We start from the raw sequence: 20,558 nt of genomic DNA, 5'->3' as shown, positions 1-20,558 counted from the left end.
TCGCCTGATGAATCAGTCTCTCTAAATCCCTCCTTTCCGAAAGCCCGCTCTGCTCTGATTGGCCAGACAGCTCAGTCTGTTGTGATTCTGCGTACAGCACGTGTCGGAAATAAAAACATAGCTTCAGCTCCATCCGGAGGCTTTCTACAGCTTAGCGATTGTACACCGTAAACTAAAGACAGTAACAAACGATGACGTCGATTTTACCATATCAATCTGAGCGCGAGTCTGAAGATGAAACATTCGAAGAACTAGTTATTTAACCTCAACCTCCATTGCAAGGGCGACTTAAGGAAGTTTCTCAGAGATACGCTACTCAGTTTGGGGTACATTATGAGATGTTTCAACTGTAATTCTTCACCATCAGCATTAACAAGTGTATGTCAATCAACAAACCGATGTGTATAATTCAAATTTATTGCGGTGAACATGCAGGAACCGCATCAATAATGGTGCATACGTTAGCCGACCTCTAACATAAATGACTGATGTATCATAAACGTTGGTAAGCGTTGGTTGCTTAGCAGAACTCTTTCAGCAAGACTGTAATAACGTGACTAAGCCGGTTAGCCGGGAACTTACACAATATAAAACACAAAACTAAGTATTTTGAACACCCCATACACAATATATACACCAATAATTAATCATACTTACAGGTTGTGATTCTGAGGAGCAAGTTGGTCCAAATAGACTGAGTACTGACCCATATTTATAGAGCAAGCGTTTTGCGAATCCCACATTGAATTCCGAGATTTGAGAAGCAGTCGTCAATAAAGTGACGTGTTGTGGGCTGGTCAAGTTGTTTGCGGGCGGACAACGTACAACCATAGGCGGGCATTATGCAAATGTATCTCCTAGTGACGTAAACCGTAGGTTGAAACCCAAACGACTCGTAAAGGCGGTTCAGAGTCGATTATTTCTTTTGGGAGACAATAACTTTATTTATTGTGCACTTTCAACTTTACAACTTTTCAGATCGTTTACATTAGCAAACAGCTTTATTACACTCTGCATGAAAGGGAATATTCGAAAAACCATAATATCGGTACTATAAGGTACTTTCCAAATGTCAACATTTACCAGAGTAAATGGTATCAGTGTGAGATTTCTGAGATCTATCTGACTAACCATACGTGTCATTGTCTTTTCCCCTTTTCATCTCTCTTTCTGTCAATAATCTGTCCATCTTTTAGGGCATGCTTACTTGAGGAGGCTCCTGAAATTTTCTTTTTCATTAAACATTTTGTTAGTTCTTTAAAACTACCTAACATTAACATACAATTTTTTTTTTTTTTTTTTTTTAAGTAGATGACATCTTAAGGATTTTAAGGCAACAATGTCATTTTCAATGTCACAAATTATTCAATCTATCCCGAGTCTGGCAAATGCAACCGAGCCTGGCGAATCCTGCCGGATTATCGGGCCTAACAGTTTTAACTACCGGGGGAAGATTTAGTATGGAAAACTCATTTCAGGTGTGCCTCCGTGTCCCAGTTTTTTTACATTGGAGGACACACATGATCTGTGCGTTTGATGTTTGGGTGAGGAGCATGCACGTTCAGTTCTTGAGGGTTCTGAATGCGCCCATTTTGAGTGAGGAAGCTCCATTCACGCTGGACTTAATTTTCGAGAGTAACCCTGCTGTAGCCAAAGCACAATGGAGGTTAGTGTCGTGAGGATCACAGGTTGAGCTGGCTGAGGAATTCGTAAAAGGCATAGCTCTTTCATGTTCTTCAGTAACCAGTTTGAGTGATCTGTTGGATCTGGATGTGCTGTCTCTTGAGCCATCTGACAAAGGAGATAGCATGCTGCTAGCACCATCCGGCCAGAAGTAATATTATGAAATATTATAACAATTTAAAATAATTGTTTTCTCTTTCAACATATTTTATGATTTATTCCTGTGATGCAAAGCTGAACTTTCAGCATCATTACTCCAGTCTTCAGTGTCACATGATCCTTCAGACCATTCTAATAGGCTGAAAAAATCATTTAAGATATCCCTTCATATTTTTGTGGAAACTATGATACATTTTGGGGGGGATATTTTATGTAGGCAAAGTTCAAAAGAATAGCAATTATTACTGCCACATTTAATCATTTTACCGCATCATTTCTGGATCAAAGTATTACAAAAAAAAATCATACTGACCCCAAAGTTTTCAAAACGCTAGAATATATATACACAAAATACAGAAGACAGTAGGTGAACAACATAGTCAGGTGGCTCGGTAATTATCCGCAGTGCTCTTACCGATCATAGGCGACTCAATAAAGCTCCAGGCGTTGGTTTGAGGCACATATGATTGAAGCACTCCAGCAGAGCGACCGGCCTCATTCACCCCTCCAAACACATAGATCTTCCCTCCACAGACAGTTGCTGCTGCAGAATGGACAGGTTTGGGCAAAGAAGCCACTATCTCCCACTGGTTAGTGATGGTGTCATACCTAGAAAGAAAATGAAAATCGATTAAGCTTGAAACGCGCCTTTTTAGACAAAATAAATGTTCTATTCTATTCTATTCTTACTGCTCATATGTAGGGTAAAAATTTTACAAAAATCTTGGCATCCACTCTAAACTTTTTTCCCCCTAGAAAAAGGACTATTAAAGTCGGCCTAAATAAAAAGACATGATGTTCCATGGATTTTTAAATGATGCTCATGGCTCATATCAGTGTGTTTCCGCTTCACGCCTGATAAAGCATCAGGGAAATGAGAGTAAATTGCGAGGCTTGGTTGAGTTTCTTTACTGGCCCTGGCTAAGATAATTTATGTCAACTCTAGCATTTAAACATAAGCAAAAAGAGACTGTAGTGAAAATGTGCATGGCTGATTGTCACAAAAACTGTCTAATATTTCAAGAACAAAAATTACATTGAATATAGAAAATGAGGGAGCATTTCAAGTCAAAATACCATTGCTGTAATATAAAAAAAATACATATTATAAATACAGTATCATATACATATACTGAACTGCCATAAAAATATGTAGAAAATACATCATTATTTTAATGCCAATTAAGTAATTTATATATATATGAATATCTTTTAAGTATTTGCACAGTATTTGATCTCTTGAACTCAGTGGGTGTGGACTTCTAAACTTGAACTCTGGATAGATCATCATCTAATCCCAGGACAGGCTCACAGGTGTGGGAAGTGGAGGCTATATTTGGATTGTGCAAAATGATACAAATGAAAGAGCAGGTTTTGACTGAGGAGCTGAGCAACCCAGATTCCAACTCAGATCCTGCCTTGAGTTTGTGCTGGAAGACCTGTGGGAGACATCAGGAGATTGCCTGTTAGAGGGTGAAAATTGAGCAGGGAATGAGACCCGGCCGTGCTCACTGAGTGAGACCATTATGAGTCTTAAATGGAGGAGCAGAAAACGCGTTTGGAGCCGGTGGAGTAGAGTCGACCTTATCTACTGCACATTTAACAGATACTGACTGTGGAAGATTGCCGGAGAAGCTTATCTCGTTTGCCTCGCTGAAGAGAAATGCTGAAAAAATCTCGCGAGCAAAACCCTGCAGCACAGTAACATATGCACAAATTATCGGAATATTGCAGGATACTTTTTACCTTAATGTCTATAGTGTCTATGGCAGCAGGCAGGTGTGCTGGAGGGTTTTAATACAGAAATGTGAAGCTTGTACTGTGGTGACAAGCCCCCCTGTGGTGACAATCACGTTTTAATTGTTGTTTATATGTCTATGTGGCGTTTTTATTATGCTTTAAGACAAACCATGTGCAAATTCATAAGTCAACACCATTGCTGAGTATTTTCCCCTTAAAACTGCAGTGAACCAAAGACAGTCTGAAAAACACGGTTGGAAATCGCCTGTGTTTCTTACGTCACAAGCTACCTTGTAACCAATCGTCAATGTACGGGCGGGCTTTAGCATATCATTACTATGCTGTGTGAAGCAGGGGTGTCTCAAGAGAAGCCAGGTTATCCCAATATATTTTTCTGTTGATATGAAAAATTATGTACATTTAGCAATATAGCAGGTGAATTATGTATATTATGTTTATTACGATGTTATGATGAACTATATCTTTCTCCGCTGACGTTCTAAGTTGTTCAGAATGTTTCTAAGGATGCTGATTTTTAGAAGGCAGTTGTTTGACTCTGAGATGGTGAACGGGAACATGGTTTGTGTAACATTAAAAGGCTAATCATATTAATTACCATTATGTGTCCGACGTTGTAAAGAGCAATACGATTCTGCAGCGTTTACTACAGTAAAGTTGGCTGAGTGACTCTCTGAGCCGGTGTGAGTGAGTGGAGGCGGGGCTAATTTGCATGTTCATGGCTCCACGTATACTAAATGAAGCAAGGGTCTAGAGTTACATTCAAGCTATTCAAGGTTTTTACATGGTTTGCATCTTATCTAGAGCAAAGATCTTTTACAGTAAAGGGTGGTAATTGTTTTTCTTATCCAGCCCCTATCAACAGTGGGGTCCCACAAGGGTCCATTTTGGGCCCCGTTTTGTTTTTATTATATATGTTCCCCTTGTGAATGATTTAAAAAAAAAATGTATTTCTTACCATCTATATGCGGATGACACACAGATCTATTTGCCTTTAAGACCTAATTGTAATGTTTCCTGTGCAACACCCCATAGGTGTCTGGATGAAGTTAAAGATTGGATGGCTGACAATCTTGTTCAGTGGAAAGAAAAAGATAAATTATGTTTTTTGGTCGTTCAATTTTTAATAAGGCTGAAAGTGATATCTTAGGCCCTTGGGCTTGCTACCTACAGGGCCGAGTATAGAACTTGGGAGTCATTTTTGATTTATCGCTGAAGTTCGATAAACAAATAAAAACTGTAGTTCGGAATTGTTTCTTTTATCAGAGGGCAATAGCCAAATTAAAAGCGTTTCTTTTAAACTAGTGACTTAGAAAAAGTCATCCATACTTTTATCTTTTCCCATTTAGACTATTGTAATGTTATTTATTCCGGGACCTGCCAGACTCATGTTGCATGTCTTCAGCTAGTGCAAAATGCCGCTGCTAGAATGCTTATGAAGGCTAAGAAGACTGATCGTGTTACTCCACTGTTATCATCATTAGGCTGGCTACCAGTGCATTACAGGATCCAATACATAGTCTTGACATATGTTTTTAAGGCATTGCATGGAATAGCGCCATACTATTTGGTTGAGTTTATTAAGCCATATAATTCAAATGTAATGCTGAGATACTCAAATAAGCTATCATTAATCCTAAGAGTGCGCCTTAAATCTAAAGGTGACTGCGCTTTTGCTGTTACTGGCCCAAGATTATGGAACAGCTTGCCTTTTTCTCTCTTGCGTTTTAACTTTTTAATGGATGTTTGTTTATTCACTTGTAATATACAGCACTTTTGAGCTACTGTGTAGCCTGAAAAGTGCTCAAATAAATAAATACAATACAATAAAATGATTGACTACAGGGGAACTTTAATATAGTTACCTAGTAGTTGCCTATATTAACATTTTCATTGTCCAGCATTGTTCATTTTCATCATCAGATCATATAGTAAAAAAATATTTTCTTACTTAGTATTTTTGTTAGTGTCCTCAAGATTATTTTTTAAAGGCCTTGGTCTTGTCTCGGTCTCAACTGCATTTGTCTTGCTCAGTCTAAGAGAGATTTTATTTCAAGACCACAATTGTGGGGATGTGACTAAATTGCCAGTGCATTGTCTGATCTATTTGTTAACATCATTAAAGATGCATTATGTAATATTGACAGCTAGCAATTGAAATGGGTACTGAAGTCCAAATTCAAAATATTGGAGAGTTGTTTGCCCCGCCCCCTCCTCCTCAGACTCGATAGTCACGCGGATGGTCAGATTGATGACACGCAACAGGAACGAGTGCAATTGACAATAGTGAAATACCTTACACCGGTGTTTTTTAGGTCTTGTAGAATTTGTGATCTCTGACCAAGTTCGTTTGCTGGCTTTCACAGCTGCAATACGCTGTTTTCTCTGCCAACTGCCAACCCCGGGTGTCAAATGTTACTGTGTAAATTGGCATGGAACTCACATTTCAAAGTAGAATAACTGGCAGTAGCGTTGTTTTTGGGAGAAACAATTATTTGAACCTAGCATGTTTCCTAAATATCTGCAAACATAGTATGGTATTTTCATGCTTTAGTGCAGTCCACAAAAAATACATACAGCACCTTTAATGTGATTGGATGTAAAACATCCTGCTTCAAATGCAATCAATATCTTATTTCTAATTTGATTTCTTTTGTAACTGTTGTGCCAGGTCAGAAATTAACAGGGGATTGAATAAAAAATTTCACCAATTAATACAAATGCTCACAAATTTCAAGATATACTTTCAAAAAAGTACTTGTATGAGATCTTGTTTTTATACTATAATGTTGTATGATATAATTAAAGGGGACCTATTATGCAAAATTCACAAAAAACATTACAAATGTTCTGTTATTGGATGTACCAACGAACATAAGAGTCTCTATAGACTCCCGGCATCCGAGCCACTAAGGACACCATGGTTGAATTTAATTTTTAAGGAATGTCCCGAAGAAAATCGCTAAAGTCTTATACATAGACCATATAGACCATCGACTCTGAAGAGAATCAACCCTCTACGCACACCTTGGTAGAAGAATCGCCATTGGCAAGTAATTTTTTTCTTTACTCGCCACAGTCGCCAGACTGATATACTATATATATAAAAAAATGGTAAACAAAATTTTATTTCCAAAACATTAATCTCAACATTATTTATACAGTTGTAATTGTACTGATTCAGATGCAACTTCTGTGCCACCTCTGCAGTGCAAAGATGACTTCTGTTGTTAGTGATTTCATTTGATTGATAACAGCTCTATATATAGTGTCTAATTATTCTAATTATATAATTTATTGATTAAATAGAAGAAAATTCTCAGGCAGTAAGTGTGGATTTTTTAGACTTTTTTGGATTTTTTCTTGACTCAGCCTCGCCCTGCCTTGGTCTTATCTTGGTCTCGACACACACTGGTCTTGGTCTTGACTTTGTCTCGGTTTAGGTGGTCTTGACTACAAGCAAACATTTTTCCGCATGTAAAATCAGACATTCCCACTGGATCCCCCGTACAGTGAAGCAGATGGCTCGCAAGCGGATATTTCAGCCTCTCTCTGGGCGAGTGGTTCAGAAGCGGGCGGTTCATTGTCAGCTCAGCGGCTCGTGAGTAAGACCATTAATTACACAGAGGGAGAGTGTTATCAGGCGACTTCTGCCTCTTTTTAATGAGACTTTTACAGCGGCGTACAGGAAGGAACTAATTATACGAGGCAGAGACTCGCTTAATGAAAGTGTGGTTATAAATACAGACATCTGTGGAACAAATGAAAAATCATTATGACTTACGTTTTCTCACATAAAAGAGTCTGATATGAATTAAAGCAATTAGCGAGGAACCACCTGCAGTCATGTGACTTTTCTAGCATATGTGGTCTTGACGCAAATTCTATTTTAATTAGCCAGTATTGTTTTTTTGATGAGAAATCCAGGTGAAAATTATCTTTGATTTTGCTAATACATAAAACCGACATGTACAATATCATAAGCATTATTCCTCATTTCTTTTTAAATAGCATCTGCTTCCACAAATACCAATATAATGACCCATTTTATACTGTGAATAATTAATATTATAAATATGCCAAAAATATGGTTTGCAAAATACTTTATAGTAGTTATATTATTGCATTATGCTATTTATTGTTTACTCATTTACTTATTTATTTTAATCTAACTTTTATATATTTATTTATTTTAATCTAGGTTATCAAATTATTTATTTGTTAAATGTATATTTGATTTATTCATTTTAATCAAATTTTACTTATACTTTTATAAAAAAAAAACTTTCTCTAAACATTTCCACAGAACCTGTTTGAAAACCCCTGACCTAAAACACCCACGCAAGTAACCCTAGAGCAACACTATCCATAGCTGCCAATTACCAATAGATACCATTACCAATCACATAGTAACCACTCATAACACCAGAGTAAAGACTTAGCAATGAAAGTACACAGCATTCAAGCTACTAAATAACACTTAAACTTTAAAAAAATAAAACAGTTGTTTTTTTAAACTTTTGGGCAAGGTTTTGTCAAGTCAACATTCAAGGTCTGTCTTCACAAATTTTCCTTTTCTAGTCATCTATCTTTAGTTACACAAAACGGATGCCAAAGAACTAGCACTGATGATAGCTGACTGTGTTGTTGCCTCGCGTCGAGGAAAAATATCTTTGCCTGAACACACCGAAGGGACTACAGGCAACTGTCAACTAGCATGCGGGTTCTGCGTCTGCGGGTAAAGGAGATAACTGTCTATTTAAGCAGATATATTCGTCTATATTCGTCATTCAAATAGGGAAAGCAAAATTAAGACTGCAGGTATACAAACGGTGCGGAGCCAAATCCAAGTCGGTCGACGCTCAAAACCGGCCCGACGTTGCCTGACCGTCGGCTAGGTGTTTCACTGGTTTTACTCTAGCATCTGCTTCTATAAATATCATGCATGTTCATATTTCTTTTTGCAGTGTCCACAAATTACCCATCTTAAACAAACAAGATGAAGTTTCTCTGCAGTGTTCCCAGTGCTTTAAAACACGCTGTGAATTCTTTGGTGTGACAGGTGTCCCTGCTTTCCAGATCAGTGTCTCACAGGAGGTGCACACTCACAGGCCGACAGGAGACGTCAGGCAGGCAGTTCAAGCAGTCCACACATGCCTGAAGCCGAGGCAGCTGCGAGGGAACGAGGGGTCAGGGCTCAGGGCAACTCTGCAACGGTTAGACTCCTCGTAAATATGTGCTAAACTGTGGCGAGCGGGTCTTCTGTCGGCCAAACTCGTGACACTTCATTCCGTATCTCAATCTAAGATTACTTGGGCCTAGTCTCTGTGCCAACCAATTTAAAAAATAATAACTCAAAGACAATGAAAGCCTCTTAGCTGGGCCTCAAAAAGGTGGCAGAAATTAGTGAAAGGGGTCATACTATGAAAAAAATAATAATAATTCTGGTAAAAGAGAGGAATTTATCATTACTCTCAAATGTATTATTAATACATATCCTACCTAGTCCAACTAAATAATGTTCAATGTCAAGCAGAGAATGCATTAGAATAGCGATACACCAGAATAACTCATTGTATCCTGGGACAAACACCCTAACAGCCTTAATTTACATGACTAGCAAACAAACAGCTTTTGCTTTCGTCAACACAAATAAATTTGTTTGTACCCTGACAGAGTCTGGCATGCTGAACAACAGCGCTGACACAGAGCACGGGGCACACACACTCAAAGACATCCACCCAACACCACCACTGTTGGGTTTTCATGTGTTATGGGGACATTAGCCCCTTACACAGCAATCGCGGTAAATTACCGTAAAATTGCCAGAACGACTTTACCGGTGAATTCCAAAATGTGCTGTTCACACAAGCAACAGCATTCTGGCTTTTTACCGCTAACAGACCATTCACACATCAGATCCAAAATACCGGTAAACTCTGTGACGATGTCATTTTCCTGGAAGTGACCTCTAAAGTTGTTGACAAATCTCTTCATCCGCCCGGATGAGGAAAAGCGCTTTAGTTTCAGTATCACTCCAATTTCAAGACATTTGTAAATGGTGCTGAGTAAATGCGTCATCTATGTCATAATTTTATGAATGGCTCAGAGCCGTTGCTCTTTCAAGAGTTTCTATTGGCCCAAATCACTTCTTACGTCAGCGCGTTCTGACCTCGTACATGCAACAAAAAAAAACGGTAATCTTCATACCGCGTTCACACAACGCATATACCTTGCAACTTAACGTTGTAATGTTGCAACTTTCCTTACTGGTGAATTGCCGGAACCGGTTTATTTGAAAAGGTTCAGGTCACACTTGATCTGTTACCGGTAAAGACTGTATGTGTGAATGGGGCTATTGACATTCCATAGACATAATTATTTTCATACTGTACAAAATGCATATTCTATCCCCTAATCCTAAACATACCCATCACAGAAAACTTTCTGCATTTTGACATTTTACGCTGTTTTCATCAAAGGGAGCAAAAAATGTCCCGACAAGGACCTCAATTTAGGTCCCCACCGTAACACGAGTCCCCATGAGTCTGTGTGCATTCAGGTTGAAGTCCCCACTGGGATAGAAAACATGTACACATGCACGCACACACAAAAAAGAGATACGTTTGCACCAACAAAGGTCATTCTTTTAGAATGGCACTGAATAACCACTAACTAAAATATCACATTATCATGACAATATCATGGTATTCTTTGAAGCACCTTGGATTACCATGTAAATTGTAGGCCTATGAAAATGGAACTCATTCAGTTCTATAGTAAAATATATACTGAATCAGTATTTATTCAGTAGTAACTTTATTGCATTAGCTTTTTTTATTTTAGTTTTAGTATTTTTTTATTCGGTTTTTTTATTTTTATTAAGCTTTAATTTATTTTAGTTTTAGTCATTTCAGTACTTCAGCTTAAACTTATTTTATTTCCATTAGTTGCAAATACAGCATTTTAAGTACATTTCTATTTTTTAAGTTTGTTTTTTTCATCTATAAAATTTCATTTATAATTTCATTTTAATTTCTGCTTTATTTCAATTAACAATCTGCTTTATTTCGATTAATTTCGATTAGTTTACAATAACAACAGTGCTTCAACGGAAGAAAGAAAGCCATACAGAATTTATGTGTGGATGACTAAGTGATGACAGAAGTTCCTTTTTTCGGGTGAACTATCCCTTTAAGAAAGTATACACATTCAATACTGATTTCATGTTGAATCAAAGTTAGATGCACATTAAATGTGACCTCTAACTGTAGTGACAGAGCTATTGCAAGTTTTAACACATTAAGACAGGCCACAGTGACAAGCTGGGCCAAGGTTGCAACACAATAACTCCTGTAAACAAACTCATTTCTTGAGCACTTCAGCTTGCACACAATGAACAAGAAAGCCAAAAATCAGACTGCCTTTCCAATTGTCTTGGAGGGCACCTTCAGCATTGAGACGAAAAGAATTAGGAAAATGTTCACAAAACCTGTAGCATCACCATATTAACAAATACTAAAAGCATTTCTTAAGACTTCTCACCAGCTTGCTCGCTTCCCTATCATCATTTGCTGGGTATGGAGGGCGGATGACCTGAGGGGCGGCTGGCATCATTACCAGAGCAGATCGCCATCCATCCATCAGAGAGAGGCGGGATTAGAGAGTCACGCCGGGCCAAAACCACACACGGCTAGTCACAGACCTATCTATATATAATCCATCCAGCTCTGCCGGTTCCTGTGTCAAGGTTATGTCTGCTCTCTCTGTATGCAGCTCTCCTCCTCTGTAAAGGCCGGAGGGAGCCGCTGATCAATGTCTTCCCATCTCAACCCATTATGTTTCCCCTTAAAATACACGGCCGACAGTGCTGTCTAATCACTTTCCTTCATCTGAAATGTAGACGTCTGATCTACGGTCCAGCTGTGAATTTGAAAACCGTCCAAAACACAAGACCCATTGATCTTGTCAGATCTCTGTCAGATTGATTGTGATAAATGTTTTTGCCCCTTCAGAGTAATACACCAGGTATAGAGGAACGTGGTAATGCATCTTTTATTATCTCAGTGTTTTATGACAATAAAGACAATATTCTCTTACTGTAATGCAAAAAATAATATGTATGTGTTTACTATGCATACGTGTTGTGCAGAAAGCCCTTATTTGCATAAAACACGCCTAAACCATCTTCATATGACTCACCTCCTGAACGCGACCGCTCATTTAGAATACTCTAAATTCACTAACATTAGAAAGAGATTTATATCAAATTCATGTGCGAACACACGTGTTGTGAATTAGGCGGAGATTTTTCGTGAGAAGTTCTTCTGTGCGTACAAATACGAAATTATCTGCGCAATTATGAGGGAAAGAGGCCCATTGTATGTATTGTCATTTACATAAAATGCCAATGGAAAATCTAGATGGAAAATTTGATCTTTAAGTTTTTGTCTTTATTTGGCCCTGAGAGGTGGATTCTGGTTAAAAGATCATTAAAAAAAACTACATTAAAATGTCAAGAGCATTTTTAGAGTGTACCAACTAATTGACAAAAATCAGCATAATACATTTTGTATAAATGATGAACTGATGTTCATGGGAATCAGTCCAAAGTCAAATGCCTGTGACTTCCTAGAATAACTTCTATGGAAAAACCCTTATTTAGAAAAAAAGAAAACACAGGATGTCATCAGGCAGGTTTCTACAAAATTATCACTCGCCATGTGATGTGAGATGTGAGACTTGCGTATACACATAAAAAAAAAAAAAAAAATCACACACTAGGAGGTGTTGGAAAAGGTTAATTTTGGCCTTGGTCTATAACAAAACTGTGAAATCTGATCTCATCACAGGAACCAATTTTATAGCAACTTCAAATGTTCCCAATTAATTCTTATACCAATTCTAAAATATTATGCTAATAAGATCCCGATTAATTTACCAACAGACAGATTATCTGTGTTTCTCCCACCTGCATGATAACAAATATCAATATCACCTCCATACAACACTACATCTGCACATCTTTACAATACAATATTCAATCCAATCCAGAGATAAACGGATGTTTGGGATGGACTACATCCATGACGTACTTAGCAATTATCCAAAAAAGAAGAAGGGAAAAAAAGAGCTAATTTGATTAGGCTTTCAATGAGACTTAATGTGAACCAAAACAAACAAAGAAAAAAACAATCTACAGAAGTCACTGCAGCTCCAACTGGAACAGACAGACATCAGAGATGCAGGATTTCCGGAAATAAATATAGTGCTTGAGCAGCGGAGGACTGTTTTTATCCTGTTTAGCAGAAACACAGTGGTTCATTGATGCAGTGGACACGAACGACACGTGGATCAAGAGACGCCCATTAAATGCTATGCTTTGGCCTTACTAAACAACACTATTGAAGACACTATTGTCTACTGCGGAGCTGCTTTACAGAAGAATTTGAATTTGTCTCATATATGATCATTATTTTTCTGTTCCTGTTTTACCGTGAAGCTGCTTTGAAACAATCTTTATTGGATAAAGTGCAATAGAAATTAATGTCACTTGGCTTGGCTATGGACTAGAGAATAAAGATACTGTTATGATAATATGCAAGAGTGGCAAGAGACAAAGTGAGCTCCAATTAAAGCTAAAAATACTGTAATTTGAGTCCTTTCTTGTCATTTTGACAATCAACAGGGTCTAAAAATCCACTTCGCAGGAGTGGAGCAGCGGAGTATGCTGGAGATAAAGGCACAGCAGCAGACACAGAGTTATCAGTTCTTTAATGCCATGGTGTGTTGGGGTTGCACGGTGGGTCGCTCTATCGCAGCACGGAACAATGGGACTCGCTTTGACTGCCTACAGGATCCGGCAACTCCGAGAGATACACACTCGATTCATTTGCAGTTTGGTCTTCTGGGAAACCATTCAAAGACGTTCCTGGAACCAAAAGCATTACAAAACCAATTGATTAGCATTATAAAAAAACACACCCAATACCATCAGGACATTACTATTGCTCAAAATCAGGCTCAAAAGTTTGGGGTCAGTAAGATTTTTTATGTTTTTGAAATAAGTCTCTTATGATCACCAAGGCTGCATTAATATTTTGTAGTACATTACAATAGAAAACAGTTATTTTGAACTGTAATATTTTAATATTATTGTAATTTATTCCTGTGATGCAAAGCATATTGATGATTTTCAGCATCAATACTTCAGTCTTCAGTGTCACGTGATCCTTCAGAAATCATTCTAATATGCTGATTTGCTGCTCAAGAAACAGCTCTTATTATTATCAGTGTTGAAAACAGTTGTGCTGTTGAACCATGATACTTTTTATTTTTCAGGATTCTTTGATGAATAAAAAGTTTAAAAGAACAGCTTTTATTTAAAAAAAAAAAATGTTTTCTAACATTGTAAATGTCTTGAAAAGAATGAAAGTTTACATTTCTTTAGAAAAAAAATATTTTGAATGGTAGTGTATCTGACCACAATTATAAACAGTTATCACTAATTGCTTAGATAATCAGACTTATGATTTTTGTCTTGATTGGTAATAAAAAGTGTGTTTTTTTTGCTCTTTGGATTAACATGCACTGATGAATCATTCATTATAAAAAAACAGGAATGTGCATTAAGAAAGTAAAACAAGTTTTTACAGAGCACATTCAAGCTCAGATTTAGTGCTTTAATTGGAGCAGTTGTTCATTTGAATTTAGCGAGTGACACGCAACATTGTGAAAGTGCCAAAGTCATGACTGCATGACACAGAGAAAATGAACTCCCAAGAGCAGCTTCTCTCCACTTCTGCCCTCGAGTTTGTTGTTTTTACTCGCTCTCCTACAGTAATTTCAGAGCTAAAGAGATGGAACGACAACTCAAAGTGTGAGACTGTGGCTTTACGACTGGAATCCATCATCAAAGAGCAATTAAACAGTAAGTGTTGCTGATTGGGCTTGAACGGGGCACAACGTCGGAATTATCCCTGTCCTCGTGCTGCCATCAGAGGGCTGGACTCGAGGGGTGTGGAATTTCCAGACTGTGAAAGGTTAGGAGGCACCCGGCGAGAACGCCATTGTGCCACCACAATTAATCACAGGATTCAACAGCGCAAATATGACATTTGATGAGCCGGTGTGAACGTGGTGCAGATACACAAGCTGTGTTTGTGTATAAGACGGTCAAAATGAGGATTCCTTCGCCTACTAAAATACAGCTGTCTCAACATGGGGAGTCTGCCATGGAGCATGACTTCATGCATATTTCAGAAATTATAGACATAATGATCTTGCTCAATACTTCAATACTGTGCTCAGAGGTGTAAATAGTACCTAGAGGTGTAAAGAGTACAGATACTTTACAGTAAAAATGACTCAATTACAAGTTACAAGTCACCAATTCCAATAGGAATTGAGTAAAAGTCTTAGAGTATCTGATTTTAACAGTGTTTTGCTTGTACTGAATGCAGGTTTAAAGATGCACTAGTCCTCAACACCTAAGAGACAAGTTTGCCATTGGAAAACAAGAAACAGTTGATTTGTGAGGAAAGCGATCACGTGTTTATTTTTTAAGATCGAAATAAAACTGAACACCTCAAAATTGCAATAAATCAAGGTCGACACAACAGCCTCTTAAACGTCTACAAACACTCAAGTCTCAGTTAAGCTCAAGTGCTCAAAAAGGGCTTAAGTAAACCAATATCCTTCAAAAAGCTCTCTTCAATATAACAAATAAATAAAATAATGTTAGGTACAATTCAATATCCCAAGCCTATTTGCAAGTACGCAATGACCGCCATGACCAAGTTTGTTTGGTTTTAGCATTGGAAGGCAAGCGTAGTATGACCAATAAGTTTCCGCCTGTTCTAGCAAAACATTACACGCAGAAGACAATATTCCTCCGCCCAGGCGAGCAACCACCAAGAAAAGGTGTTAACACCAATTCTCGCCCAGGACAACTGGAAGCTGCTAGGGACTGGAAGATGCTGGCTGATCTTGATCAACGGCTTATTTTTCCACCTGAGATTGCCACCACTAACCTACGACCAGATATTGTTTTGTGGTCTGGATCAGCACGCATTGTTCAACTGATAGAGTTAACAGTGCCATGGGAGGATGCGGTAGATGAGGCATATGAGAGGAAGAAACTGCGGTATGCTCATCTGGCCACTGAAGAAGAACAGCGAGGATGGAGAGTCCAGGTTTATCCAGTGGAAGTGGGTTGTCAAGGTTTTGTGGCACACTCTACAACCCGGTTCCTCAGAGACGTCGGATTCAGTGGCCAAGAGTTGCGTCGCACAGTAAAGAACTTATCTGAAGCAGCAGAAAGGAGCAGCAACTGGCTGTGGTTGAGACGGAAAGATTCTAGCTGGCTGTGTACAGGCCGCCACGCTACGGTTTCGTAGAATTCTTGAAAAACTTGAAGAGTCTGTTGGTTTATTTGTATAGGTTGTATAGTATTTACAGTCATTACGTTCCTGTGTATATTGCGTGAATGACAGGTGGTTGGGCAGATATTGTGTTTTGCGGTAGGTGGTATGCCATACGGAACCGTTGCCACTGAAACTGCATTAACGCACCAGTGGGGCTCGACAGCCTTAGTCAAACGGGTTGGCGCGTATGGTTGGGTTGCGGAGAGATTGTGGTTAGGTCTCAGCAGCAGGAGGGATGTAGAGGTCAGTAAGCTGGGCTGAGTTGAGTGGGGGACGGAGGGGGGTGACTCTGGGACGCCAGAGTCACTGTCGAGCCCTATTGAGGTGTCGTGGGCTAGTCGACGAAACACTGAGGACGGAAGGTGCCCACTTGAAGACCCTAGAGATGTCCCCTACTCGGCTCAATCCAGACGGTTGTCGTGCTGGTCCACTAGGGAGACCACACTGTAGTTGCAGCCGTCGTGTGTGCTGACGCGCCAAGTACACTGCAGCCGTTAACGCCGGACAGAAGGGGAGTCACATCACCATATGGAAAGAAGCGTAAATGGATGGAGAAGCATAGTTTACTGTAAAGCTACGTCTTAGTGTTGCTTATCTTGGCGAAAGCAGAGTACAAATCAGCATGAAGTTTTAACATCTACTCTCATGTAATGGAAATCATGCACTGTACCTCATCTCATATATAACACACCTGTGATTCACAACTACCTGCTAATAATAATGCATTCACAGTTGTTGTGTTTTTGGCGTATGCCTACCATCACAACGTCATTGCCATAAAAATAAAACAATGCTGATATTCCGGAAAACGAAAAAGCGGCATGGGCACACAAGTCGGATCTGAACAGTTGCGATACACAGTGTGGACGCCAATAATTTTAGATCAGATCAGATTTTGTCACAAAATTTTTCAGTTTTGTGACATTAAAATGATGATTACCACCCAAAATAAAAACTTCATAGTCACTGTCGAGCATCTTTATTTTATTTGCTCACTAAAGTCAGTTTTATTCTCATTTGGCACTTATGAATATATATACTCTGTCTCCACAGGGAGCATTTTAAGACGCACTCCCAACATGTTCCCAAAAAAGCACTATGATGACGTCTAAGATGGCCTGTTCAGCCAAAATCGAAGGAAAACATCACAAACATCCTCTGGGGAGAATACAATCCCAGTATGCATTAAATCAACTATGGCAGACAGGAAGTGTGAGAAATGTTAATCATAAATAGAGCCTCATTCAACACTGAATAATTATTTACAAATATTTTGATGTGCTTTTCATTTCATGCTTTTAGAACAATGCACTGTTAACTTATATTATATATTTTTTGTATATTTATATTGACATATTTATTAAAACCAATCACATCAAAGTCTCAGTAAGTTTGTGCTGTTGTTTTTTTGCATTGCTTCAAAATTTATGGAAGGCATTTTCTGCCAATTTTAAACAAATCAATTAAATGATAAAATGAAAACTAAAACCAGATTAACCATTTCATTATAGACAACTGTGCTTATGTCAATATTCATTTAACATTGACAGAAAATGCCTTCCATAAAAATCAACTACAATAATACAGTAAAAAGCGTATTCATGTAGCTTTTATCTGTTAATTCTAGGTGTTGTTTTGTCTGTTATTTATAGTCTCCTTCTTTAAGGCTCATTAGTCATCAAATCCTCTGTACACACTGCAGGTGTTATGAAGGTTGCCGGTACGGATGTTCAGCTTTTAATCTCGCCAAGCTGAGTGCTTACTAAAAAATAGCTCACAGATCATCATTTCAAGTCATCTCAAGTTCATTTCAATTCTGACGTGACCAAGCTGATACCTATGCAGACAGCTTACAGCAAGGCAAGTCACTGAGTTTCCAAATTCATATTTAATAAATAAAAACGAATCAGACAGAGAGCAAGAGCACCTTGATGCTGCTCCCGATTGGGCCAAAGGCAGCCTTGAGAAGCAGGCTGACTGAAGACATCATTGTGAACGGAGTAGATGTCATGCTTATGAGCGTGAAACTGCAGGCAAGATGGATGGTGGGATATAAATTAGGAGTCAGCAGGGTGAAGTGGGCGGTCGGTCTCTCTCTAACAAACCTCCACGGTTCTGTCAATCAAACAAGCGTCCCAGCGGACTGTTCGTGGAGTCTCATTCATATTGCACACAACAATGGTTAAGCTCTCTGAAATGGCCAGTTACAATCTGGCTTTACTTCCAAATGAACCTTTTACAAGCTTTCTTTTTCTAGAAAAATACTGATGACATGATCTTGTTTGCATTTGCATGGTTTTAGCTGTGACCAGAGGATATTGGATCCAGTGTATTGGATATTTAAAAAAATATAATTTCATATAGTATTACATATTATATTAATTACATATAGTATAATTATTATAATAAAAAAAATATCCAATGTATTGGAAAGGCTGTAGAACATGTCAAATGTAAAATAATTTAAAGGGATAGTTCACCCAAAAATGAAAATTCTGTCACTCACGATCGCGATTAATCGCATCCAAAATAAACGTTTGTGTTTACATAATATATGTGTGTGTATTGTTTATAATTATTTTGTATAAATACACACATGTGCATATATATATATATATATAAAATGTCAGTCAGACAGTCCTTCCTATCTAAGTATTTGTTGAAAACAGAAAAACCTGGACCAATGAAAGTTTTTTTTGGATCAGAATAAGCTTTGGAGCTCAAAAAAATCTGGCTACGCAAGACTAGAATAAGGACCCTACGAGACTAGAATGAGCAGAGAGAGAAGGCAGTGAGATGGAAATTGGATGTTAGTGCCAGAAGAACGAATTCAAATTGATTCTCATGTCATAAGAGTGATACTGCATGAGAAAATGGGTTTATTTCAATATGACCAACTGTAAAACGGTCTTCAAATATCAATCTGGTTTGTGTTTACATCATCGTCCCTTGACGCTTTTGCATTCTGTTCTTTTTAAAGCGACCGACTGTGTCACGACCTCTGTGTAACGGTCGATTATAGCTACAGTCCACGGCAGCGAAACCTGATCCAATCTACTCGATGCATCTGTGCCACAGTCAACCTGCCAGCAAAATACTCCTTCCATACTTCAGCCGAGATCCAATTATTAGATTGGCTCTCAGCACAGAAAGAGCTGACCACATGTTTATTTGAAACACCTAATGGCTTGCAATGAAATGTTTAATTCAAACGCCAAGTACCTTTCCACATTATCCAGGTTTCCGGCCACTCCGAGTCCTCCAATGGCGTAAAGCTTGCCGTCGTACACCACGCTGTTGTGCCGGCACCGCGGGACTGTCATCCGAGACACAAGATTCCAATTATCCAGCAGGGACATGTAGCACCACACGTCTGCCAGCGTGACTCCCGACTCAATGCCACCTAAAGAGGGTACAAGCCCAGGCAAATGAGTGCTGAAGTCTCCATTTACACCCTCCGACATCACAGCTTCATTAATACAGATCTGAAGGAAAGATGCATAAAAAAAAAAACACTCCACACTCACATCTTCCTCTCTCTCTGGGATTTTAGTTGGTTCCAAAAAAAAGACTGTTTTAGTGTCAGTTTAAGTCATGGCATGATAACTGTGTTGAAATGACTTTGAGAAATGACTGAGAACATTTGATTATAATTCAAAATTTAAGGCAGCAACTGAACATAAGTTAAGTTAAATTAGGGCAAATAATGGGTTAAAATAATGGGCAGACGTGCGTTGTTTGTAGTGTTTAATAATAAACTGAACACTACACCTGCTTAGCATTTCTGATTCTTTATTGTTATAAAAAAAAAGAGCCGCTTGAAAAACACATACAGAACATATATTGCCGTAATATATTTATTTGGCTTCATGTTTCATCTGTTTCTCTCAGTTGTTTATGTGCAGAACTCAGAAATGAACACAACATCATCATTCAGAAGGGCAAGGAATTATGATCACATAATATGACTGACAGCTCTAGAGCAAATGAGCTCTTTGACTCATAACAGACACGCACGGATGAAAACCGCTCTGTGCGCTGTTTCAAGCTCTTCAGATCGCATAATTCAGTGGAAAATGAATAGAAATTATAATAGATCATAATAAAGAAAATGTTCGAATAAATCTGTTCTCAGACACCAATGATAACACTTAACATCCATTCTCTTCTCTCGACCGGAATATTTCGGTGTTTACACAGGTTTTCAAAACAGCGCCACCTCGCTCAGGTAAGCTCAAATCTAATTGGACGGCTCATTTCACCGCGGGGTGATGGGGGAAAAAATCGACACACTGATATTAAAAAAATCTCCCTTGTGATTGATCGCGGCAGGTGTGAATAGCTCCCATAGGGATCTACTGTTTCGATTGAAGATCGTCATTGCGATGTACATTTGCGTTGTTTAATCGCACTCAGTGTGAAAGGCCCTTAAATGTTCAAACTTGGTGTTGTTTCAGAACACTTGAAAAGTTTATCATGTAGCGTGACATGCTAAACATTTTTAAACCGTATTTAGCTAATTCTGTTACAGTT

The 20,558-nt window shown here is 38.4% G+C and overlaps 1 protein-coding gene across 2 annotated transcripts in view; it reads right to left on the bottom strand.

Moving 5' to 3' along the window:
• LOC130088931 (kelch-like protein 29) overlaps positions 1 to 20,558 on the bottom strand; it is a 184,992-nt gene that overhangs the window by 17,111 nt on the left and 147,323 nt on the right. For both annotated transcript variants that reach the window (XM_056255941.1, XM_056255942.1), the window contains 2 exons: positions 19,248 to 19,428; positions 2,258 to 2,451 (listed from right to left, as the gene is read on the bottom strand). In XM_056255941.1, the coding sequence (XP_056111916.1) occupies positions 2,258 to 2,451; positions 19,248 to 19,428 (375 nt within the window). The remainder of the gene's footprint in view (positions 1 to 2,257; positions 2,452 to 19,247; positions 19,429 to 20,558) is intronic.

The sequence above is a fragment of the Rhinichthys klamathensis genome, unplaced genomic scaffold, assembly GCF_029890125.1.
Source record: "Rhinichthys klamathensis goyatoka isolate OS25496 unplaced genomic scaffold, OSU_Roscu_1.1 h1tg000123l_1, whole genome shotgun sequence".
Lineage (NCBI taxonomy): Eukaryota > Metazoa > Chordata > Actinopteri > Cypriniformes > Leuciscidae > Rhinichthys > Rhinichthys klamathensis.
This window is presented reverse-complemented; position numbering and strand designations above follow the sequence as displayed.